Here is a 26698-nt window from a genome sequence, read left to right as displayed (position 1 = left end):
TTAAATGAATGGTCTAAAAAAAATCTAAATTAATGTAAATAAAGTTACATAGAAACAGAGACAGCCCTTCTACGTCACTCTTTAGAAATTGCAATGCTGTTTTCAGTCATTTTAGACAACAAATTCAGTGACGCTGATATCAATCGGTTACATGACACTGACTCATGACTTAAGTTGTCTAACAATTTGCTTATCGTAGTGGCAAACTGATAATTTTCTTCTGTTGAGCTCGAACTGCTTTCTGTCATGACATGGGTGCTTTCCACTCGCGTGCACGGTGAGCAGTTGTGGATTATCTGTGGGCCTATTTTTGCAACCACAACAACAGACCATGGTCCTGCAGAGGGCGGGAGGTGGAGGGGGGGTGAGGTGACCTACCTGCTCTCTAGATATGCAGGGCAACGAGGGTCTGCGGGGCATTTTACAGCTGCCATAATAGCTGGTCGACGTTTCCCCGAGTGAAACACAACTGGACCGTCTCCTCGGTTTGATCACCGGGACCTTTTCTTCCGCGCTGGAAATCCCACACGGCGCTTCCCTCGTCTGGTAATAGCGGTCGAAACAGATTCCCAACAAGGAGCCAGAAACCCCCGCAAAGCAGGCCAGCAGCGGTCTGAGCAGTGCGGGCAGACCGCTCAAACTTGTGAGGGAGAGCAGCCACACCACGCTGGCGAACACCAGGACGAGGACGCTGTGCTTGAGTTTGAGCGTCGGGATCAGCGTGAGCAGACCCACGCATCCCAACACGAACAACAACCTGCCCACCATTTGCATCTGGTGCTGGTCCTCTCCCCATTGCAAGAACCGCAGAACCAGAAAATCCCCGAGGTAGCACGAAGCTGGCAGTGACAGGAGCCACGATCTGCTGCTCTGCTTCTTCTTCCTCCTCAGGTAAAAGGTGAGGAAGAAGAACGCACATCCTATGCTGAACAGAGGACTGACGGACTGGGAGAAGCCCAGCAAAAAAGTCCGCAAATCCCACACCGAGTCACTTTGCAAGCTCCTGGAAATGAGGAAAGAGACGGCGAAAACAACAAAGGCGCCCACGTACAGGGCAGACACCTTTAACAGTTTGGAATTGAGGACGTCTTCGTTACAAAACCTGCACACGCTGAACAAAAATCCTCTCTGATGGTCCTGTTTAAGGGGGGTGACGCAGCTCTTCACATAGCCGTTCCTGAAGCCCTCTGAGCTGTTTACACTTCCAGTCCCGTCGTGGTGCCTTAGTTTGCCGTGCAAAACCTCTCCTTCCTCCCGTGCGGCCATAGCTTCGAGTCCTGCTCCTCGTATCTTCTCAAAGGTCCCCTGTTTCCAACTATTCACGGCGTATTAACGCTGAACTACTTGACAGCAAACGCGCTCCATGGTCACTCAAACGTGTTCCAGCACTTGGACTAAAGAAAGAAGGTGAGATGTTGTTTTTACAGAAATTGGGCTCTCCGTCGCCGCCTACAGCCCACAACTGAGAACTTCATGACTTGAGTGTGAAGTGTGATCTGTATGGGAGCCTGAGACAGCAATGTCACCAACGTGCTCTCCAGGCTGGGAAAACTTGGAAAACTGCTAACCTTGGTTTGGATCAAAAGCACAATCAGTTTCTTTAAACAAGATTGACGGGCTAAGGCAGAAAATACTTCTGAATGATAACTAAAAACATATCAAGTGAGTTTACTTTTAAAGCAAAAAAAAACAAAAACTTTGTTCAGCAAACTATAAAACTGATCAAATGATAAAATCTTAATCTTCAAATATCGCAGGAAATTTTCAGTGCAGATACCGATCAATTTTGTGTATAAAACTGCATGTACAAAACATCATCAACAAATGAGGAAATAATAGTAATACCGCAATGCTGCGTCAATGAACAGATGGATTTTGCATATCTTTGCATATTCATAAAGCTATCTTGATAACAGATAGCTTTCCAAATTAACTTTATGGCTGTTTTGGGGGCTTATCGATTTGTCAAAGTTTGAAATATCGCTTCAACCTTTTATCTCCACATTCTCATTCTATGTTTTTATTTTGGGTATGGTGTAACTGTTCAGAATACCAGACCACACTCACTGCGGACCATAGAACTGTTTCACAAAGACAGAGTTACATAATCTAGCATAAGGAAATAAATATGAGCATGGCCAAAACTTCTGGAACCATTTACTTTCAAATATCCGAGCTTAAACTCTAAACTCTACCTCTAAGAATTATGTCACGCTAAAAGTAGCTCACAGGCAACTTGTTTTTAAAGTTAGTACTATTGGTTTTTGACAAGGCTACTGGAGGACAATAATCAGTAGCGAATTTGGTGTTTTGCATATATTTCAAGATGTTTTAAAAATCACACAACATTTTGAAGTAAAGACATAATTTACTCAGCAAAACATTTGGCACTATACCCTTGCTAATACATCAGCTTAGAACAACATAAGTTGTGGGTACTTCTCACTAATTAACTAAAGAGCTACCTCTGATGTCATTAGTTGCGCATGCTCTTACAACAAATGTCGGCTAAAACGTAAGTGAAATAGAAAAGTAAAGCATTGTGTTGAGTATAGGCTATATTGCTCTCCACTGTAACCCCAGAGGGTTTTTACATGTGCCGGTTCATTGGATGAAACTGTGAATCTAAAACAAATCAATACAAGACACACTAACAACCTTTACCATGAATACAAAGAAATTTTGTAAGGGTTTATGGGGTTGTGGGTGTGATTGCTTATTTGGAAATTACCACAACTGGTTGATGCTTTGAAACAAGTAAGAAACTCGCAGCTTGTTTGTGTGTATTTTAATCCTGCATTAATAATGTGTTCTATTTTCTGACATTTTCTATAACAGAGTTTTAATGCCAAGTCTGAGAATCACTGGAATATTACAGACACTGTGATCTTGTGAGGAAATGGCAAACATTTTGAAGTAGTTCATGCAGGATTTTTAACTGTTATTTTTTTAATAACCTTTATTTAAGCAGTTACAGTGCAATAACTTTAAGCAATAAAGTACAATTAAAATTTGGTTAAAAGACTGTTTTTCACTGTAACATCTGACCCTGGTCCTGTTTTGTGGATGCCTTTTATGTAACAAAGAACGTAAACTTTTGAATGAGACAATTTCAGACATTTTCAGTTAGGAGTACAATCATAGCAGCCAGAGCACAGCAACTAATAGTATGCTTTCTATCTCTGTCCACACAGGAGAAACATGCAGGTAGATATATTCACATATTTTTGCATCTACTGTGGCACTAAGGTTAGTTTCCACTAGAGGATGCTACAAACTACTTTAATCTGTTGTAATGAAAATAAAACAATTCTGGAAATTGAAATTACAAGGTTGTAGCAATTTATGTTTTTGCCTTATGGTGAAAAACTATTCTGTTTATCCCATTGGTCCAATTAAAGTGTCATATTTCAGCTTTGTGCATCCTGTGAGCTGTTTCAGTAAGATAATATTTTCCGAGTAAATAAAAAGGAAGATTCAAACAGCATAAGCAAGCAATCTTGTACAGTTGACCAGTGTTTGTTAACACCAGTGTTCTAAAACAGGCAATTCTTGTAACATACAAAAACTGTGATATTTATTTCTACATTGATTCATGAGTTCAGATTTTTGTTCAGTGTGTTGCAACTTAACATTTATTTTTACTTTTCTGTATCTCTGTACAATTTTATTTTCATTCTAAGTGTTGTATTTCTATTACTTTTGTATTCTTTAATGCATTTGAATAAAATGAATTGATTTTGGCTGAACTAAGCATAGTAAAAATTTAACTGGTTCTACTTCGATCTTTAAGTGTCTTAAGATTACTTTTGTTGTGTCACAACAGAAGCATTGAATGAAATAGTAAAATTTTTCTTCCTTTGTTCTATCTATTTATTTCCCTTTTAGATGTTGCAATATTCATTCAGAGAATAGAAGAACGGAAAAGTTAAAAATGAAGTGCAACCTTCTGATATATTTTTAAAATTCAGCTATTTAAAATTTTAGTTAGATTTTCCTTGCGCGTTTGAGCCTTCCGGGGCACGGTAGCAGTGATGTGGCTCAGGAAGCTGTCTTCCACGTCAGAAGGAAGAAGCAGAGCCTATATACAGCTCACAACTGGGGGCTATTCAGGCTATTACACAGGTAAATAACTAAAGTTTGATATTGATAGCCACCTTTAATAACTAGATATATGTTATAGCTGTTACACAGCTTATATTTCATAAACATGAGTGATATTGTTTGTTTTGCATATCTTAACATATAAGACTTCAAGCTAATGTTACCGTCCTCCATTTCATTACAACACTGGACGAAAGCTAAGCTACTGCTAGCTAACAGTGGTTACGGATTCGTGTATTTCGTATAATGCCAAAGCTCTGTTAGCTGTGTAACTAACTAACTATATAGTTTACGGTTGTTTGTCAGCATTTCCCCTCACCCAGCTGTTTGTTTTTGACGCAAACAACTCTATTTGTCGCAAAGACGGCAAATCGCACTTGTGTAACTTTAGCTGCTTTAGCTAGCAGCTTCTTAGCTGGTTTGCACCGCCTTATATTGTTATGAGAGCAACCGTAAAATTATTGTTTATGAAAAATTAAAGACAATTTAATGAAATTGTGCCAGAATTCGTGGTGCTATCGATCTTTAATGCACAACTCCCGGCCAACTGAACATGTGTAAGACGGTAGCAAAACGTATTGGTACAGATGCATATAAAAAAAGTAAAGCAATTAAAAGATTAGTATATACACTGAGATTAGTTGAGATATTCCATCTAGTACTGTTTTAATATCAGCCTTAGTGTAATATATAGAAACATCATAAGTCAATGGAAAATTTAATTAACTGACCACACAGTGTGTCTATGTGGCACCTGAGTCACCTTACAGTGGTCCTGGTACCAGTGCCATGTCCAGTTATTCCGCAGGTACTTAAAGGATAAGTTTATGTTAAATATTATAATTGTACCATTAAAAATAAAGTTTATAAACCTCTTTGCAAAATATGTTTCATATGTTAGTGACCTAAGTTAGGTAAACTAAAGCTATAAGCTGTAATGCACACAGCTATGTATCCATCCCATTGTCATTGTCTGCTGATTTGGAACAAATCAATCTTCCCTTTTGTGCATTAACCTTTTTTGGAAATACCTAAACCTCCTCAAACAAGCATAAAACACTTTTTCCCCCCCTTTTAATTATTATTCTGCTGTCTCCATCAACTGCTTCTAATGCAATACTTCAAAACTCACATCTAAAAACTCTGGTAACACAGTTACTGGCTCTGGTTTTTTTTTCATCACTTTAAAAACCCTTAGCTGCATGTCACAAAAGGCAGTTTATGATTTTATATCTGTGTGGTTCTCCAGAGTTACTACTAGAAGTTGCCTTGGATAAACTAGACGAGTATCCATTCATCTTTAACATTCACTGATCCGTTTTCAACACAGAAGCATCATATGAAGCAACAGTTACCAAAGCTTAAGTAAAAGTAATGCACTTCAAACTTGTATTTTAGATTACATTTTTAAACCGAGGGCCTTATTTTAAGCAGCTTACAGGTTAGTAGTAGATTGTAGTTTGATGCTTGTTGCAGCATCTGGGCCAAGGTCAAGTTGACCTGTCAGATGGGAAAGTTTGGGATCACATAAGCAATCTCAGATAAAGGGAACTCTCATTGTCCTAAGTACAAAAACTCAAACAAATCCTTCTTTAGAAGGATATCCAAGTTTGACCTCAGATGTCTTGTAGGCTTGTGAATGTTTTGGTATTACAAACCAAAAATCGGATTAAATTCAGATTCTTAATTATGCTGTTCAATTTCATATTAGTTGTTGTTTAAAAGTTATTAGATTAAAAATTTTTCTAATACATTTTTTGTGCTCTATAGTGAATAAATCACTGATTATAAGAGTTAAGTTAGCCTTAGCAGCAACCCAGTGCCTCCTAAACAACCTAACAGCATAGTCAGGACCAGACCTTAAATAGATGCACAACAAAGTAACACTACTAAGCTTAAGAAGGAAACTTAATAAAAATATATATTTATTGTTAAATTTAGATCTAATGCTTTTCATACTTTTAGATGTATATGCAAATATATTTCTATGCCCAACCCGGGAATAGAACTGTGCTGTTGGTTTGATTTTTATTTTTTCTGTTTGACAGCCCTTTTCACTGGAATGTTTTTTTTTTTTCGTTCCTTGAAATTTAACACAAACTCTTAAAGAGAATAAAAATATCTAGAAAAAGGGTTACTATTTAACTATAAATGATTCTTTGAAATGTTAGCTGTATAATATGTAATCTTTCACAGGAACCATGTATAATTCCAAGAATGTGGTTGTGGGAATGTATTTTGTGTTAATTCCATTGCCACTGAATTAATAGTTCTTGACATTATTGATTTTTCCATTCCTTACATTTCCAAGCTGCTGCTGCGTAAGACTACACAGTGCTTCACTCTGTTTAATTATCAACCTTTTGTATTTGTTTTATTTCCTTGTTCAGACTTTGATCGGTTAATGTTGATGCTTTCTTTTGCAATATTTAGATCATTGGCACTGGCATTTTCTCTGCCCTTTGCTGACCTTTTTAATTTTTTTCTGGTTCATATAGGTATCTACCAGACAGCTTTTTCCACTGGGTTTCTTCTAAAAACTCTACAAACCCAGCAGCAAAATGACAGCTGCAGAAAATGTTTGTTACACTCTGATAAATGTTGCCTCTGACTCGGAGCCCCCTTCTGAAGTCAGCTTAAAAACAGATCTAGGTAAGGCTTTTTAATATGACCTCCAGTTCCCTAACTTTTGCTGCAGTTCATAGATGAAATGAAATGAAACTTTGTTTCAAACATGAGAGTAGTATAAAATCATGCACAAGAACAAGGAATGCAAAAGACATATTTTTGTACCACAGTAATCTTAACATTCCTTACATTCTAATTTACTTGTAGTAAAAATACAGACATATAAACCTATGTATTTATTTCTCTTTTAGTAGTTGATAGAGTTTAATATGAACACAATTTCTCTTCAGAAAAGGGTGAGATCAAAGCAAAAACTGAAGCCCTGAAGAAGGTCATCATCATGATCCTAAATGGCGAGAAATTGCCAGGACTTCTGATGACCATTATTCGCTTCGTGCTGCCACTACAAGACCACACCATAAAAAAGCTTCTGCTGGTTTTCTGGGAGATTGTTCCCAAAACAACTCCAGATGGCAAGCTGCTGCAGGAGATGATCCTGGTCTGTGATGCCTACAGGAAGGTGAGCTAACTGGGACCTCAATACTTCAAACAAACAGAAAAATATGTAAAGATTCAGTCAGATAATATCCAGATTTTAGTAGTTTATCATTTTTGTGACTTATAGAATTCATAAACTGTTCCTTCTTTAAATTTGTCTTTAAAAAAACAAGAATTTTAAAGATACCGCCTCAATTGTAGCTTTGGGAAATATATTTACATTTTATTAGTTAAAATTAACATTTGAGTTGAAAAAATTCTTATATATATTTTTTTTTTTACAATGTACTAAGAACAGTTTGCTTTTGTTCTCTGCACATTTAGTTATTGCAAATGTTTCTTTTAATTTCAGGACCTACAGCATCCCAACGAGTTCATCCGTGGCTCTACTCTCCGTTTCCTGTGCAAGCTGAAGGAATCTGAGCTACTTGAGCCTCTGATGCCGGCTATCCGGGCTTGCCTGGAGCACCGCCACAGCTACGTCCGCCGAAATGCTGTCCTGGCCATTTATACCATCTATAGGTACCAACAGGGGAATATCTTCTTACCCATCCACATTATGCAGTTTGTCATTTTTTGTGAGTAATGAGCTGCTTTATATTTTTTAGGAACTTCGAACATCTCATCCCAGATGCTCCAGAGTTGATCCATGATTTTCTTGTCAATGAAAAAGATGCCAGCTGTAAGAGAAATGCCTTCATGATGCTGATTCATGCAGATCAGGTTTGTTGCATTTCAGCATATAGTCTGTTTGTAGCAGGCTGTGATGTTTATGCAGACGTAAGCAACATCATCTGTTCCTGCAGGATCGAGCTCTGGATTACCTCAGCACATGTATCGATCAGGTTCATACTTTCGGTGACATCCTGCAGCTGGTCATTGTGGAGCTGATATACAAGGTAGGAAATAGGCCGATTTATATATTTCAGGTTCTGAATTAAACAAGTATCCAATAAAAAAAAAAAAACAATGATTTTTTTTTATTTTTATTGCTGTTCTCTGTGTTAGGTTTGCCATGCAAATCCATCGGAGCGCGCCCGCTTTATCCGTTGCATCTACAATCTGCTGCAGTCTTCCAGTCCAGCGGTTAAGTATGAAGCTGCTGGGACTCTTGTTACTCTCTCCAGTGCTCCCACAGCCATCAAGGTACATATTTTACCCTATTGTTGTTTTACACCAGATACGTTGTTGAATTAGACTGACATGTTTTCTGACTATCGTGTAATTTTCTGGACCCCAGGCTGCTGCGCAGTGCTACATTGATTTGATCATCAAGGAGAGCGACAACAACGTCAAGCTGATTGTTCTCGATCGTCTGATTGAACTGAAGGACCATCCAACTCATGAGCGCGTACTTCAAGTAGGTTGATTCATGGCTGCTTTATCTTTTACTTTGAAATGTTTTTAACATTCAATTTATTCTTAGTTATGTGAGACTGTTGGGATGTAATCAGTTTAATGAACTATTTATTTATGTATTTATCCAGGACCTAGTGATGGACATCCTGCGCGTCCTCAGCACCCCTGACCTGGAAGTCAGAAAGAAGACCTTGCAGCTGGCCCTGGACCTCGTCTCCTCTCGTAACGTGGAGGAGGTCGGTTTTAAATGAAGTGTTATTGTTTTTCAGGTGTTTTTATTTTTTTGGTGTTTTTTCTCTGACAGAAGCTAGACCGCTTTGCAAATATTGCGACTTCTGTCTGCTTTCTAGTTGGTGATTGTTCTGAAGAAGGAGGTGATTAAAACAAACAATGTAACAGAGCATGAAGACACTGATAAGTACAGACAGCTGCTGGTTCGCACTCTCCACTCATGCAGCGTGCGCTTCCCTGACATGGCAGCTAATGTCATACCTGTGGTGAGTTTTTTTATGTTAACACCATGAGAAAATCTTCTCTAAACTGTTTTCCATTTGTATAATTAGCTTAACAGAGACGCAAATGAATATATATGTTTTTTTGATGGTTTTCAATCTCAGCTGATGGAATTCCTGAGTGACACTAATGAGGCAGCTGCTGCTGATGTGCTGGAGTTTGTGAGGGAGGCCATCCAGAGGTTTGACAACTTAAGACCTTTGATCATCGAGAAGATGCTGGAGGTTTTTCATGCCATTAAAACAGTCAAGTAAGCTTTCAGAAACACTTTTATTAATTACTCTCTGGAACCTTAAATATTTTTTTAAATAATGGGATTGTTACAAAGGATGGGTCAGATATTGTTTGTATAGAAATTCCTTACAGAATATTTCAAACATTTTATTTGTTAATTTTGATCATTATATCTTACAACTAATGAAATTCCCAAGTTTATCAGCTCTTTGAGTATTAAAGGACCAATAAAAAATGTTTACAGAAATGTTGGCATGACTTACACAATCTTGAGGAAGACTGCTCAAGTGGAGTGTCATTGATACCCTCCACTTGGAGCGTAAACCCAGAAAAGGCTGAGTTTTGAAAGTGCTTTATCAAAGCTTAATAATGGAAAGTTGAAAATGGAATAAATGTGATGTGGAAAAAAGGCTCACATGCCATAGAAATAACAGAAGCCTTGAGATGATTGTGTGAATCTGTGGCCTTTCAATCGTTTAAGGGAGATTGACAAGTCATGGACTCTGAGCCAGAGACTATGTCTAAAGCCTCCTCACTAGGTGAAGTTGGAAAAAATGACTGGACTGTTGCTCAAAGCACTCTTCAGAAGAAAGTGAATTTTGCATTTTATTTAAACATCAAAGTCCGAGTCTGGTGCAAGAGTGGAGAAGCACAGAATCCAGGCTGCTTTAGGACCACTGTGAAGTTTCCACAGCCACTGATAGTTTAGAAAGTCATGTACCTGCTGGTGTTGGTCCACTGTGTTTTAATCAAGTGCAGCAGTCAATCAGAAAATTTTACAGCATTTTATTCTTTGAATTCTGTTTAAATGCTGTGTGGATATGCTGATTTCATTTTCTTTTGTGATGTTCCACCTATATGTGCATGTTAAGCACAGTTGCACTGCTTGTGCAATGCATTTGAGTTTTTACCTTTGAGTTGTTAGTACACACTTGTTGTCTAACAAGTGTTAGACTAAGTACAGCTTCGTTCACAACATCTAAGCTTCACTGTACATGTTTGTCACAATTGCTTTATTCCAGGATCTACAGGGGAGCACTTTGGATTTTAGGAGAATACTGCAGCACTAAGGAGGACATCCAGAGTGTGATGACTGAAGTACGCAGGTCTCTAGGAGAGGTGTGTGTGCTTAGTAATGTCTCTTAAGTTGTTACTGATTGGCTATGATAAATTTTAGTCTTATTAAAATGGGCTTAAATCTCTTACCTGTGTACTGGACAGATCCCAATAGTGGAGAATGAGATTAAAAAAGAGACGGGTGAGTTGAAACCAGAGGATGAAGTAAGTGCAGCTCCAGCTCAGAAGCTGGTGACGGAGATGGGGACCTATGTGACACAGAGTGCCCTGAGCTCCTCCAGGCCTTCAAAAAAAGAAGAGGACAGGTAAAATTTGCACATTGGAGTTGGATTACAAGTCCACAATTTTGAACTGATTGTTTTTCTTGAGTTTCCTGTATGTCTCAGTCTGTATTTTTATTTTTTTTTCCAGACCACCACTCCGAGGATTCCTAATGGATGGAGACTTCTTTGTAGCGGCTTCCTTGGCCACAACACTCACCAAATTGGCCCTGCGTTACGTTTCAATTGTTCAAGACAAAAAGAAACAAAATGTAAGTTATTCTGCCTATAAAGTCACTTATACAACCCTTCATTTGTTTTAAAGCCATCTGCTTATTTCTCTAATCCCTCCCCCTCTCTGTGAATCTTCAGTCATTTGTAGCTGAAGCCATGCTGATTATGGTCACAGTTCTTCACCTGGGCAAGTCCTCTCTGCCCAAGAAACCAATTACAGATGATGATGTGGAGCGCATCTCGTTGTGCCTGAAGGTTCTGTCAGAGTGCTCACCACTTATGAATGACATTTTTAACAAGGAGTGCCGCAGATCCCTGTCGCATATGCTCACCGTCAGGCTGGAGGAGGAGAAGCTGTCACAGAAGGTAATGGCGGTTGAGTCACTGGGCTGAACTCTGTATTTAACCTCCTCAGAATCATAGGCTCAGGAAGAAATCACATTTTCCTGTTCTTGTTTTTTTTTTTTTTCTTTTTTATGTGAAGTCAACTTAATTTGTCATGCGCTTTTAATAAAAGCAAGCACAGAGCAAAGTGCTGAACTTTAAAGAGTTGCAATAATAAAAACATGTGTTAGAAAAAAAAAATGTCTAAAACTAGATTTAGAAGAGGAGCTTGGTCTTAGTTGTAGATTTAAAGGGAAATTTATGTTGAACATTTTTGCTTTTTTAGGGATGTGCTTTGTTTTTGCTGAATAATCTGTTGTTTTGAAATAATTTATTTCTAGAAAGTTTTATGAGAATAATAAAAAAAGATGGGCATTAACATACAAATTTGATCAACATTTTGATAAGACTGCCAAAATCTTAAACATTTGAACATTCAACTTTTTCAACTGTGTGTCCTATTTTATTACGTTAATAAAGATGCCATTAGAGCCCTTTAACAGTTCTGGTCACAATATGAGAATTTACAATCATTTTGGGACATGTTTTAATTGTAAATCATTTGTATTCATTTCTCAGTGATATGACAGGAAGATGATCACTGAAATTTCTTCTGTTTTTAACAAAAGCAATATTTGTAGCCAGTTTGTTTTGACACCTCTATTCTTGCTCTTAGATCATGTTGTTAACTACAACATAGAATTATAGTCACAGATGGTAGTATTGATTTCTAGAAAGTGATAACAGCAACATTTCACCTAGAATCACCCAAGTATCTTCTGCATCATTCTAAAGTTTGAACACATACTTTGTCATTTACCTAAAATGAGCAAGTGTCTCCAGATATTTTTGAATTATGCTCTACTAGTACACAACACATTTCAAAGCTATGATCATGAAGCAGATAAAGGCTGATCCTTAATGCGTTTCTAATCCTGATCACAGAAAGAATCTGAGAAACGAAACGTGACTGTGCAAGCAGACGACCCGATCTCCTTCATGCAACTCACAGCCAAAAATGAGATGACCTCTAAGGAGGACCAGTTTCAGCTGAGCTTGCTGGCTGCTATGGGTAACACTCAGAGGAAGGAGGCTGCTGACCCACTTGCATCAAAACTCAATAAGGTAAACCACAAAGCTCTGCTGAGCAGCATGCCGAGGACAACACTTTGGCAATAGAGATTGAGTTGTTTGAAAAGCTCACCTATCTATTCATTAACCACAGAGGGCGCTGTAGTTTTTGGACATTAGGAAAAATTACAGAACTATTGAGACATGATTATATTTTTCAAGTTATAGGTTATGCTATGAAATATATAATGAATTGCTCCTGTATATGTTGTTGTGCTGTTAGTAAAATCTTCTCAAAATGAATGTTAGAAGGATATTTCAGTAATTGCATCAAACATGATGATTAAATACATTTTTGTCTAACTAGGTCACCCAGCTGACTGGCTTCTCAGACCCAGTGTACGCTGAAGCCTATGTCCATGTTAACCAGTATGACATTGTGCTGGATGTGCTGGTGGTCAACCAAACAAGTGACACTCTTCAGAACTGCACTCTTGAGTTGGCCACTTTAGGTTTGTTTTATTAACTCCCTTCTCAGCTGGAGAAACTGGTTTTGTTTCCTTTTTCTGTATTCTTCTAAATTGAGCGTTTTATTTTACTCCTCAGGGGATCTCAAGTTGGTTGAAAAACCTTCCCCTCTAACTCTGGCCCCTCATGATTTTGCAAACATAAAGGCTAATGTCAAGGTAGCTTCTACTGAGAATGGGATTATATTTGGCAACATTGGTAAGAGAGGAATGTCAGGAAGTTAAATTATATTTTTGCTGGTGTGTGTTTTTAATTTGATTCTTTTTCCGCAGTCTATGATGTGTCCGGAGCTGCTAGCGACAGAAACTGTGTTGTCCTCAGCGACATTCATATTGACATCATGGATTACATCCAGCCAGCCTCCTGCACAGATGCAGAGTTCAGACAGATGTGGGCAGAGTTTGAATGGGAAAACAAGGTAAACTTTGCCTTTCTAATAGATCAACAGCATCTGGGAATTTCAGGTGTTTCCCCCCGTTATTTAAAGAAATTCTGTTTCCATTTAACAACAAGTAATTCCAAAACCTGTCTTGATTGTAGGTGACAGTAAACACCAACATCACTGATCTGAATGAATATCTTCAGCATATCCTTAAGTCCACTAACATGAAGTGTTTGACTCCTGAAAAGGTGAGTTACTATAAACAAAAAATTAAACTTTTTGTCGTCTGCTTGATTTTAAAAAAACATAATACTTTTTGGGATGTTTGTGTATTTGCTTGCTTGTAATCTCTTGTATTTGTCATCCCTGAGCTATTCATTTTAGGTAGTTCTATCAATTCATTGTTGCCGAAGAGTTTTTCTTCACATTCTCTTTTCTTTTGTTTTCTGAAATAAATCAGGCACTCTCTGGTTTTTGTGGCTTCATGGCCGCCAACCTGTATGCTCGCTCCATCTTTGGGGAAGATGCCCTGGCTAATGTCAGCATCGAGAAGCCCATTCACCTGGGGCCTGATGCACCGGTCACCGGGCACATACGCATTAGGGCCAAAAGTCAGGTGGGTCACAGCTGCTGTGCACTGACTTGGTATTAATCTGGGAACTAAAAGCTTGACTGAATTTATTGACTCTGAATTCAAGTCATATGGATGCGTTGTATTATAGCTTAATATTAAAGTAATGCTTCAATGTAGAAATGGGTACAAATAAGGAATGTGAGAATGTCTTACCTATTTTTACATTATTTTTCATGTTTCTGTTTTCTATCTGTGTGTTGTAATAAATCTTTTCTTTCCACAGGGAATGGCACTGAGCCTCGGCGATAAGATCAACCTCTCTCAAAAAAAGGCTAATATCTGATATGTCTACTTTTCTGTTGACATCTGTCTTGCCACCCTTGCATCTCCCTAAGAAGTCAGTACTGTTAATACTTAGCTGCTTTTGTCCCCCCATTTTCCTTTTTTACATTTCTCTAAATGCTACATCTGTTTTCTTTTTTTCCTGTCCTTGTTAATTTTCAATAAATATATATTGAAGTTACAATTGCCTCTAATTAAATAAATGTTTATAACGGATTCCAGAGAATGGTTTCAGTTGCCTAAAGGTGGTTGTGCCCTTGAAGAAAGAGGACTCTGTGTCTAGCTTCATATCTCCAGGTACTAATTAGAATTCCTCACATTCCTCTCATGATATCTTGCACAGTGTGAAACCAGTTGGTATTTGTCCTGTCAGTACCCCCATAGGGACTAAAACACCAATCCAAGGCATACATGTGGTTCATGTAGAATATGATGCAGTTGTTTAGAATATAATCAGCAATTTGCAAGTTTTGATACTGTTGTGTTAATGAGATGGCGACGGCTTTTGCGCAGGTGTCAATGTTCCAGTTGCCCTCCTGTTTATAATTCATGAGTAAAGGTATATTTCTGGGAATTGGCCACAGGGTCACAGCCCTGCTCATACAGTTAAAGTATCTGGAGAATCTGTCCCTCCAGGGGGTTAGATAAAGGCAGCAAGGTTGCTTTGAGGTCAGAACTTCAGCTGTGAAAATAAACAGTGGGCCGTCTGGCAGCTCTGCAGCTTTCCAGCTACTGTGTTCAAAGTGGGGCCTCTATTTTTATTTATTTAGTATGCATATCAATCTTAGGGTGAGTGTCGCTACCAAAATGGAAGAGCAAACTGATTTGGTCTGTTTGAAAAAAACTTCTGTTTTTCAGAAATATTTTACACTTCAAACCAGATAATTAACATTCTTCACAAGAAATACTGCATTTTATTGCAAAAGCACTTCTGTGACCCAGAAGTTAAGCTAAAATGTAAGTTAATTTATACCTACATTGGTAATGCTTATATAAATCACATGAATTTACTAAAAAATTAACCAAATTCCTAAACTTACCACTAAGCGTCTGTACAGCAGAGTTTCTCCCTTCCTTCTTGACACTGGGTGGCGCTACAGCAGACAAGAGTTAGGACCTGCCACATGATTTGTCATAACAGCACATGATTCTTTTTATGACATACAAACTGCTTTTGCACACTGTAAAGTTAGTCTTGCATAAGAATTTCAATCTAATTTTCGGGTTCAATATAAATCGCTGAAAATGAAATGAAACGCTTGTTTTGCAGTGATACCTAGAATAAACTAAAATAGTTTTTAATTGGATGAACGCAAGTGATGCCTGAAAATATACTTTTTTTATTACATAACATTTAGAGAAAAGCAACTTATAAAACCTTAGTTATTTTTTTTAGCTTTAACATTTCGGGAGGATTAATGATTATCTGTTGACGGCACTGTTAGGCATTTCCTCCATTGTGACGCAGAGTTAAACTATTCTGGCTTAAATTTGTTCATCCTAGGCTTTTAAACGTAGACCTCCACCCGGACACTTGTCTCACTCCACACTCTGCTCAAAAGTTGACTACTCTGCTTTAGATTTAAATTATGAATGCAGAGTATATGAGTAAGAAAACATGTCTTTGGGGACAAGAATGTGATGGATGGGTGCATGATATTTGGGAGGGCTGGTGTGAGCGTGAAAGTGTGCCTGGGGGAGTCTCCATTGCCCCTTGCGGTAGACGGTAGTATTGGCCTGTTTGATTACACCTAGTATCGGACCCACATCTTGAGCAGCGCAGTGTTGTCGAGCCTGGAAAGCGGTCAGGCGTATGGACAGGCGGCCGTCGCTCCTTCATCCTTCTCCGACCACCACCCGAACAGTGGACGGACTACACTGACGAGTTATTCCAGCACATACACGGGCCTGTCCCCTCTTCTGCGCTCTGGTGCCTCCACTGCAGGGCCTCGTCTGCTTCAGCTTACTAAGGGGAAAGTGGGTGTTTGCTGCTCACTGGTGTTTCGGCAGCAGCGGCGGCGGCGCGAAGTGTCCTCGATGGCTGGCTGGAAGGACGGCTCGGTGCAGGAGAAGTACCGTCTGGTCGTGGTCGGAGGCGGTGGCGTCGGGAAATCAGCCTTGACTATCCAGTTTATTCAGGTGAGTGGCGTCAAAAGCTTAAACAATAACAGCATTGGCTCACATTTTGATGTTTTTTTTTTACCCGGAAAAAAAAAAAAAAACCCCACGGTGAAATAACGGGGACGGAGAGTGGAGGAGGCCAGGCACGGGAAAGCAGTGCAAAGATCCCGGGTCTGTTCTCCTCAATACTTTACCGAGGCCTGATGCGGGTCAACGCGAAGATTTTAAGACCCGTGGGTAAGACTAAAACAGGGGGAGACAGACGGCTGTCATTTGTGATTTCCGAGAGCACTACTTCCAGTTTGCAGTTCACACAGGCTTCAGTGAGAACAGAAAGAAAACGGGTCTGCAGGGCTCGGTAGATGTCCTATTTATTTTCATTTTTTATGTAGTTTACACAAAGAAGCAGATTCTGAGTTCATCCCGAACTGTTCAAACTAGCCGATAGCTTAAAGTATGAAAGGACACAAAAATAAGCAAGAACCATTAAAGTTTCTAAAATGCTTTTTTTTTTCTTTTTACAAATTAAGTAGGATAAAACAGTATTATACCGGCGCTGTTCTTCCTGGTCATTTTTTGATTCAAGAAATTACTGTAAATTCGTCCAGCTGACGCCAAGTGCCGGCATGCTTGGCTGCGGTCTGGCTTAACTTCACTGCTGATATCCCAGGTTTGCTCTGATTCAGCGGGTTTAGCCAGATTTGGTCAATATGTTTTGGGTGTATTTTTATGGAGGACAGATTGAGCTGAGAAACGGAGCAGAAATCCACGTTGGGACCGAGAACAGAACAGCGTGTGGTAGATCTGAACATAAGCAGTTCGTGTCCAGCTACATCACCTGAGCCTGGACATGGATCACTGTATCTTCGCTGTTATTCATGCCATTCGTGGACAGAGTTGTCCTCCTTCCTCTGTGGTCTGTTGGATTTGGGCCAGTGAGAGGCCCAAGCTATGCTGCCAACCAGGAACGACACTGATTTGGGTTGAATGAGTAAAAGAGTCAGTACAAAGTGCCTACTTAAGGATGATTAACTTTTATTATAGTTAAAAGTTTTATCAGCTACTGACTGACTTGTTTTCAAGCACCTCCAGTTAGCAAAAATAGTAAAGCATGGACAAATTAAAGCTTACCTCACCTCCTAAAAATAGGTATTGATCAATTACAAAAATTTGCATAGTCAAATCTGCTTAAATCTTTCATCGTATATTTCCTGCAGTTTAAAGTTCTTTTAACGAACCGCCAGAATAAGCGCAGAGTTTTCTCTGGCTTTATAGAGGAGAGTCTGTCTATTCCTCACACACCTGTTGCTGTGCACTTCCAACCAGCTGGCTGAATGAAGGTTTTTCGTTCCATACAAGAAAGGCAAATTCAGCTATTTGGAAGTACTTCCAAAAAACGAGAGAAAACAAAACATGAACCGTCATGGTTTGGAAACTAGAGGAGCCCCAACCATCACTCATATTAAGGTAACACATTTCTAAAACTAGAACTGTCAAAGCCATGGGTGGCATCTCTGCTATGCCGTGAAGTCCAGAATCTCCCTAAGCAGACAAGCCTGACAGAGATGCACCAATAAATCAGCCAGAGATCACAATCAATCAATCAATCAATGTCGTCTGAATTGGCCATTGCCCATGCCTACCTGAACCACAATAACTTTATCAATTATGGCCCAGATTAGAATTTATAGATGCCAAACAGAGGAGGAATGTAAACTCTTCACCTCCCTCTACCTCTGGTTAAATTCCAGCACACTCCAAACACAGCCTGACTCACTTTGACTTTCCAGGTCTCCATAACACTTAGGAGTGGACTTCTTTATGACTGGTCCATGCCTTTGACTTGTGTGTCTCCATCACCCCCATGCACCACTAACCCCTGTTTCGTGTGTCAGTGTGTCACTGATTCTCTTTCTGGCTTTCAGGAGACTAGACAGCAGGCAGCTGCATGTCTCCACATTGTCAGACAATAGTGGGCTGGCACACGTTTCAGAGTTGGAGAAGGGGGGCGAAAAGCTCATGAAAGTGTGTGAGTTTAGGGGGGGGTAGGTAGGGTGTGGATTCTAATGAGTGTTCAAAAAGCTCATTAAGTGCATACCAAGTCAAAAGCAATAACTGTGGTACTGATTTATTTCTGTGTTTACTGTACTGAACTGAACTAGGGGGTCACGTAAAGCTACACACAAGAAATTTCCCTTGATCTAACATTCTACAGTGGTAACAACACCAGGATAACATATTTTAATTTGTGTAAAATCACATACTTCATGTCTATTATAAATGTCGCATAACAAGCAATTCTGTGGTGAAATTCTCTGTCAACTCAAATTTCACATAAAAGCTCAGGAATCCTTTCAGGATTCAACCTTTCAGGTTGACAGCCACAGACATCAAGTTAAAAGCTCATTCTCGAATGGTGTACGCCTGCTGAGTGAACGAGTTCAACATGACCTGTCCCATTTTCCTTGATGATATAATAAAATGTTTAAAATGTCACTATTGTGATGAATTTAAGTGGGGAAGTAATGCTACACAACCAATTTCATTTTAGTTTAGTATATATACCCCTCGTATTAGTTTTGCTCTTTCTTTGCACATCTTTTGAATCTAAAAGAAAAATTCACATATCCCTGGCAGAAACGGAGCCAGCGTCTGATGTTTCTAGAAGTCTCCTGGCAGTTACACAGACCTAGCACATGGTTGTGAAGTCAAGACTTTCACTCTATGCAGAATGCATTGTTGTTGTGAAGCGAAGGGGATGTGGGGGGTCTGAGTCACCCTGGGTGGGTTAATGGTCATGGACCATGTGGAATTTGGCCCTTTGGCAAAGGAAGTCCCTGCTCTCAGGACCTCCTAGGCTTGTATGGAAAAACATGACCTGCTTCCTGAATCACCCAAATGAGTGTGTGTATAATTTAGTGGCAGTTTTGACAAAATTGACTGTTATGTGCCATTACATCCTTTGTCATTTGTACATAAAGACACTTCATAAAATTTCATTAAATGAATTTTTGTTGCATGACTATTGATCATTTCAGAATTGATCATTTGGTGTTTACCTAATCAATACAGTGTTGGTACTGGTGACTAAGACCATTTGTTACAACTGCTTTCTTTCACCTGCAACAGCTATATTAAAATGGCACAAAAGTTTTTTATTTTATTTTAGTCAAAACATTTTTTTTGTATTTCCATCATTTTACATTTTATCCCATGTTGGCATTTTCTGTTAGAGGACAGATAATATATATATTTGCAAATGAATAAATAAATTCAATGTAGTTTAAACATTGTCCAGAAATACCTGTAAATTACCTCCATATCAAAGTACTAATGATTCAAAAATCAGCTGGTCAACATTTCTCTGGGACCCTTGCTCTTCCAAAACAGTAACAGCAGAACACAAACTGCAAAAGTGACATGGTATACAAAAAGTAATCAAAAATGGAATGTTCTGCATGAAATTCTCTATGGCTATTATATATGATTTATTAATTATATTTATGCTGATAACTAACATTTATTCATAATAATCATGATGCAGAATTTACATACTGTTATATCTTAATGTAACAGGAGTGTTGCCATCACTTACCTGGAGCTATAATGCTGTTTTTAAGTTGGGCACAAGAAATTAACACATGGTGTAATTCGAGTCCTTACAGAATGTCAGCAATTCTTGTCATAATTTGTCAAACTTCCGCAAAGTTTGACAAAAAAGTGAACATTTCAAATATCTTAATTTCTGGCCAATTGAGTGCACCTAAATATAAGCTGCACACACTAACTTTGAAACAAAAAAAAAGTGTACATAGGCCACACTTGTCTGTAAGCTGCAGGTGTCCATGTTGTAGCATGAGATATTTACACAGAAATATTTTTGTTCTTTACTTTTAATGAAATATGTATTGATGACTGTACCTTAAATACTTTTTCTCAACAATGCCTGCAACATGGCTGCCTAAGAAAATACAATGGCCTACCAGAAAAAGTCATTGATCGCTGCCTTCATCCTCTTCTTGCACACTTAAACCACTAAAGTATTTGTCTGCAGTGTTGGAATAAAGTAGCCTCACACTTCCTCTGTCTCTCTTTCGCTGTCACTCTCAATGTCACTTTTGAGTCTTTAGGCAATTCCACTCTTGAGTATGTGCTGTACTTTTCAATAAGTAAAAGTCTAGTGAAAAAAGCAGTGACTTATAGTCAAGAAGTTACAGTATGTTTTTTCTACTGTAAGACATTTTTCTCTAAGACATTTTAGTTTACTTTGGAAAATTGTAACAAGATTGAGATTGTGATGTCATTTAATTTGAGTTGAGTAGAAAAAAGCATATGGTGAACGATAGCTTTGGTAGAGTTATTGGTAAAGTCTATTGATTAGCTAGATAAACATGAGTTAATAACTCATAGGCATAGTTCATAGGCACTTTATGCTTGATCATAAATTGTCAAAGTAGCTGGTGAAATTGCTGCATCATCAGCTGATTTATCTGATGCCAACTCTCAGTATTTTTTGTTTCTTAGGTCACATTTTAGTCACTTGAGTGTCCTGAGGCGTACAATGCCCTACTGATTTTAAGGCTTCTGAGTAGAGTTTGAGACAGCCAAAAATGGACTGCTTTCTTGGAGTCAGAGGGTAAAAGATGCTAGCAATAACAGAGTGGCAGGTCCATCAAACCACCGGCCTCTCTGTTGCCAGGCGGTTGACTCAAGATGAAAAGCATCTAGATGACATGGCATTGAGTCATATGACAAAGTTGCCGAATGCAGTGGCTAACTTGTATGATTTGACTTCTGTGAGGGAGGAAGCATCCCAAGTGGGGGGAAAACATGACTCATGGTGACCATGTGAAGACATGTGGGGTGTACTTTTTTAAAAACATATATATATATATATTCCGGCAAAGATGGCAAATCAAATAAGCGGCTCAGTCCACTCAGAGTAACCAGAGAAGCTGCTGACATGAGACGGCTCTATTATGAGACATCTCTTATGATCCCACTGCTGAGTAACAGCAGGATGTTTGTGTGCTCACAGGCTTGCCGCTATTTGTGCAGTGTCAGCCTTCGGCAGTGGGGATTAGAGCGAAACATCCTGGCTGATCAAGTCTAGACAGATTAGAGTATTTTTTTTGAAAAATGTAGGCTGGAGTTGGAGCAAAAGCATAAAGTGGATTTCTCTCTTCTCAGCGATTTTACACATATCTTTTATTTGGTGAACAAAGTTTCAATTAATAAAAAAATAGGTTACGATGACGGCTCTTCTGGCTACATGTGGAGGTAGTGACATTAACTTCTGGACAAAATTGTAAAAGATGTCTGGGGTGTTGCAATGTGTTAGTAGCATTCTTTTGTTTACCCGCTTTGATTCTGACTAGTGTAGCTCATCCTCTGATGTCTTTCTTTTCTTTTAAACACCGGAGCGACGCTTGTGATGTCTAAACTTTACAGTGTGCGTGGGTGTGTTTGTGTGAGAGTAGGTGATGAGAGGCCACTGTTTGTCTAGCTCTGTAGGAGGCTCACCTGTTGATTTCTCACAGAGCAGAGGCAGAGTTTGAGCAAATAAGCCCTTGAGTTGTTTTCACAACAAGCTTTAGAACCGCAAAGTGAACTGTGTTAATATATTAAGATGTTTGAGTAGATTGAGACTTATAAAATGGGTTTGCAGCTGGCTACCGACAGCGCTATATCCAAACATAACGATCAAAAGTTGAGTGGAAGGAAAATGTGCAGTAGAAAAAAGGTGAACATGCAACAGGAGTTCAGCTCAACAGCCCTGACAAGTCGTTCTGTTGAGCTGTTCCTTAACTAAGTAGTAGTAGTACTGGACTGTTGCTAAGCGGTCCAATATTCTCTTTTCAGATATAAGATCCTGTTTCATTTCATCCCAAAGTCCAGGATCTGGATTATATTTGTTGTTACTTTTGAAATATAGCTTGAGTTATTAACCTACAGTGTCTGTTAGTCACTTTGCAGTAAGGGAGAGTCAAACAGTGATCACAACATAAGGAACACCTGTAGCCTTCCTACAGGGAAGATGGAGTTTACAAAGCTAGGTCTTTAGTGGCTTATCGCTCCATTGGCTATTAAACACATTGCTGGCAATGCAAAAGGTGTTTCTGCAGGCTGCGACTTATACAGAATGCAAAATACTAAAACAGGGTCACAAACTCTTGTACCTCACATAAACATATTCACATGGGTCAGATAACTGCATGAACTGCTTTCAGTTTTACGACTGTTTAAACAAAATATAAGCTATACGAGTATGGCGTCTTCCCCATGCGGGTGTCTAAAGTCATACCTGTTTTTTGCATTGTATTTAAATGTGAGAAACTGTAAAATGTTTGATAATAGAGAAGATTTATTCTTCTTGTATAGCTTGTGTTTTTTTTTCTAAAGTTATAGTAAGAAGTGGCTCTTGGTCAGTTTTCCTCTGCCAATTCTTACCCCTGTATTTTATACTCATATACTCTCATGGCATTATATGTAAAATGTTTCTTTGTAGTTTCATTGTGGTTAACAGATGCTTTACTTTTCTTTTGCCATGACTTTACTCTGAGTGGGTTCAGGTCTTGTTTGCTGGGTCCATCCCTCCCCCCTCTTCACTGCAATTCTAGTCTGCTTACAGATAAGTGCTGTCCTATTACTGAAGCAGATCAATTGAATCTGGCAAACTGTCCCGCAGCCCACCATAGGAATGTCCATTCAAAAGGGAGTTTCAGGTCCACAAAGAGAATTCTGCCTGTGTTGGATAATTCATTACATTATAGCAGGTCATTCCTTCTGCTCGAGGCCGATGAGTAACAAATAACTTTCCTGGGAGGAAGACTACTTCTTATCAGCGAGAGCAAATCATCAGGGATGGGCCACGGAGTAAGGATCATAACATCCATCCCAACATTCTCTTGTATTTAAGTGATTTGTTATGTCAGGCCTTCATTGTGAAGTGGTCAAATTAAAAACATTTGGAGTCAGTGTTGTAGTACTCAAGACTGGTCTTGGTCTCGAGATCATTATTTGATTGTCTCAGTCTCGGGCGCTGAGGACTCTGGATTTTATTTCAAGACCAATCAAGACCGCAACTGTGGAAATATCACTAAACTTACAGCATACTGTCCAGTTTATTTGTTAACATGTTTGTTTTCACTGGATGCAAAATGCACCGATTAAACTCCAAGCAATAACGTGATTTACCAATTCCGTGTTTCTGTTACTCCCCCCAGGGCTGCAGTCTCGCAGTTGGTAGCGCTGTTGCCTTGCAGCAGGAGGCAGAGCCTCACCTGTCATCATGAAAGAATAATATAATGATAAGATAAGTTATATTGCCATTTTCACCCTGTGTTTTGTACTATAAAGTATTTATTTTTTATTTAGCTTAACCAATTCTGATAATTTTCTCTTCAAAATAGCTGAATTTTTGCATTTTCCCATTCAAATGCTCGGAAGAGCAGTGAGCCTCACCTGGGATTGATCAACCTCTCGCTAACTGCACTGGCTGCCATTCTATGAGAGCATGCTCCTCCTGTCTGCACATCGCCAATAAAATGGCTAAAAAACATTTAATATAGGAACTGATTTAAAGTGTTGTTTTGTCACCAGCTGTGTGTGTAACATGTTTCGTGTACTGAGGAGCGATCAGAAACGGCAGAGAACAGATTCGAGGTGAGGCAGGCAGTTCTCTTGCCTCATGGCAGGGGGCGCTCATGATCCCAGACATTGTGACTCCACAACTGCAGAGTAAGAGACAGTAACAGCGAACTAGCCATACAGTAAAATCAAGTGCAGCGATATATTTATAGTTTTCTCCTCTTACCACATCAATCACGTATTAATAATCGCAAAATAAACATTAAGCCTAAAACCATACTACTGCAATAGACTGAATGTTCTGCTCTTTGCGTTTTTTGTGTGTGGCATTGTCAGTTGCTATGGCAACGAGTCTGCGCGTAGCTGCTCTGATACAGAGAGCGAGAAGTGAGTGGTTTTGAGTTGTACTTTAACGGTTTTCCCCTTTGCTGCGGAGCACAGCACGAAATTAATATCTACATGTCCAAGTTTGATTGAGTTAACGGAATTATTCTACGGTGGCAGCGCGACTATGCATGACATTTAAAAGAATTGTCTTTTTGCCCTCCAGCGTTGTGCGCATTAGGGGAATTTCCTCAGGTAAACAATAACATGCAGGGGGTCTATATCTGTAAATCTGATTATGATTAAGTCAGTGCCTCACCAGCTATGAACCTCACCGCACGTCACGTCAAGAAGGTGGGACTGGAGCCTCACTGAGAGCCGTTCTTTGTTCTTGTAATGCTCTGCGTGCACTGCAGTAGCTATCATTATTTTTATTTAATTATATACATTGATATTTATTTAATTAGGAAATACATAAAACACAAGAACGAAAGGGCACGCAGAGCATGCGCATTGCTCCTTGATTGTTTTCGTTCAAAGTGGCAGCTGTAATGTCTGCCATGATGCTCTTGTTGCTCTTTAGTCAATGTTCATAGTTGAGCGTTGTTTACCATATTTCACATTTTTTTGTGCCATGCAGCGCGGGGCGCTGGTCTCGACTTCCCTCGGTCTTGGTCTTGACTTGGTCTCGGACCCTAAAAGTCTTGGTCTTGTCTCGGTCTCGGACCCTAAAAGTCTTGGTCTTGTCTCGGTCTCGATACACTCTGGTCTTGGTCTTGTCTTGGTCTTGGTCTTGACTACAACACTGTTTGGTGTCTATGAACATGAAGTGAATAATGGAGAGGTCCTGTCCATTAGGTGCTGGGGCTCTTCTAACTGACATTACTTCTGGAATCAGTACAGTTCAGGTGGAAGGGAGATTCTTATGGTATCACAAATATGTAAATTTAACAACGTAGTTAAAGTTTTAAAACAAAAATAATTTAATTCCCTTTCTCAGGCTCTTTTTGGGTATCCTGTGTTTTCACAGTGATTTTTATCCTTCATCTTCAAATTGAACTTATTTGTCAGTCTGGATTTCTGCCATCTTTACATCTTCAGTTTATGAAACCACGGAAGTTTTCAAGATGTTTGGTACATCAAGATTATCATCTTTGATTGTGGTAAGATTGTGTCAATTTTTTCCTTCGATCAGTTCTGAAGAAACTGAGAAACTGTCTTTATTTAAGATATATATATGTTTCCTGGAATAGATGGGGGAGGAACCTCTGTTAGATTACTTTTGAATTACAGAATCAATAATAGAAAATGAATAGACAGTTCTTGTTCCTCTGTAACATCTGGTTGTTGTGATATTTTGTGGCCCTTACTTGATGACTTACATCAGCTTGCCTAACAATGGGCACTGCGTGGTTCCTCATCCAGTGGTCTTCTTCTGTATTCTTGCAGTTAAAAACTAGTTCTTTATTTGTTTTTCTGTAATAACTCCATCAGTTTCACCACAGTATAAAGATGAGTATTGGATCAGTCCCCTTTTTACACACTCGTATTGATAATGATGAAATCTAAGGGGTAACGTAAGGCAGTTTAAACCTGCAAATCAAGAGGAAAGGTTTAAAGAAAGCATTTAAAACCACTTTGACTCATTTGCAGCCTTCAAGAGAACAGACATGACTCATATCAGAACTGTCAATGCCAGATGTTTGTAAAGTTAGTCAAACTTATTTTAGATACAGTTTTCCAATTTCAGAGCATATCATGGTTAGTTTTCCTTTTTGTTTTGTTTTAAATATTTTTATTTGGATCAATTCTACCTGCAGGATTCTCCGCAAACATGCCTTACTAACTTCCCATAAGTTATAAAACAAATTATCAGTTATTTTTCATATGCTGTTAAAAGTCTGTTGTCTTTTTAAAACACAAATACACGTGCACAATATGAGCAATTTGTTTAAAAAGTGATTCTACGCAGTTGGACATTGCTTGAATCGGAGTACGCTGTTTTTCATAACTGCTGAATTTCCCCCACTGTGGGACAATAAAGGATATTTCTATTCTTCTATCTTCAAAAAAAGAAGGAAAAAAAAGAAAACTTGTATTCTGCACAAGCGTTGCTTAATATTTGAGCTGTATGTGAGAGCTTTGCATGTCATTAAGGAAAATTTGGTACCATTAAAAAACACAGCGCCAGTTTGTGAAGGATATCAGTACAGTATAAAATGGTCAGATATTTTTATTAAAGATACTTAGTGATCATAGAAGTGGCGAATATGTGGAAAAACTAATTGATAAAAAAATATTCACAAATGTTTTGTTTCCCTGGCAACGTAAACACAATTCTGTGGCAACCGTCATGTCTTGGCTCTCATCAGTCAATATCTGCCAAAAACATGTGAGTTTGATCATCTTGCAACTGAAATACAGTAGGGCTTCAGAGTTTATGTTGAAATACATCAAACAGCGATGGCCAGGCTT

At 38.8% G+C, this 26698-nt stretch overlaps 3 protein-coding genes across 3 annotated transcripts in view; 2 read left to right on the top strand and 1 right to left on the bottom strand.

The window, feature by feature from the left end:
* pde3b (phosphodiesterase 3B) overlaps positions 1 to 3664 on the bottom strand; it is a 49611-nt gene extending 45947 nt beyond the window's left edge. The window contains exon 1 of the mRNA XM_032561208.1: positions 379 to 3664. Within this exon, the coding sequence (XP_032417099.1) occupies positions 379 to 1266 (888 nt within the window). The 5' untranslated portion in view covers positions 1267 to 3664. The remainder of the gene's footprint in view (positions 1 to 378) is intronic.
* A 337-nt stretch (positions 3665 to 4001) lies between these two features.
* copb1 (COPI coat complex subunit beta 1) lies at positions 4002 to 14369 on the top strand. Its single transcript, XM_032561186.1, has 22 exons — positions 4002 to 4125; positions 6603 to 6756; positions 7023 to 7252; positions 7583 to 7752; positions 7839 to 7953; positions 8037 to 8129; positions 8239 to 8376; positions 8471 to 8590; positions 8718 to 8825; positions 8940 to 9086; positions 9207 to 9352; positions 10359 to 10455; positions 10558 to 10718; positions 10825 to 10945; positions 11046 to 11273; positions 12237 to 12416; positions 12730 to 12874; positions 12969 to 13088; positions 13163 to 13308; positions 13431 to 13520; positions 13733 to 13888; positions 14130 to 14369. Exons 2-22 carry the CDS (start codon positions 6666 to 6668, stop codon positions 14187 to 14189), a joined length of 2862 nt encoding a protein of 953 aa, XP_032417077.1. The 5' UTR covers positions 4002 to 4125; positions 6603 to 6665; the 3' UTR covers positions 14190 to 14369.
* Positions 14370 to 15871: 1502 nt separating this feature from the next.
* rras2 (RAS related 2) overlaps positions 15872 to 26698 on the top strand; it is a 36767-nt gene continuing 25940 nt past the window's right edge. Inside the window, exon 1 of the mRNA XM_032561043.1 lies at positions 15872 to 16327. Within this exon, the coding sequence (XP_032416934.1) occupies positions 16226 to 16327 (102 nt within the window). The 5' untranslated portion in view covers positions 15872 to 16225. The remainder of the gene's footprint in view (positions 16328 to 26698) is intronic.

The sequence above is a fragment of the Xiphophorus hellerii genome, chromosome 4 (genome assembly GCF_003331165.1).
Source record: "Xiphophorus hellerii strain 12219 chromosome 4, Xiphophorus_hellerii-4.1, whole genome shotgun sequence".
Taxonomy (NCBI): Eukaryota; Metazoa; Chordata; class Actinopteri; order Cyprinodontiformes; family Poeciliidae; genus Xiphophorus; species Xiphophorus hellerii.
The sequence above is the reverse complement of the archived record's forward strand: the minus strand, read 5'-3'. Positions and strand labels throughout refer to the sequence as shown.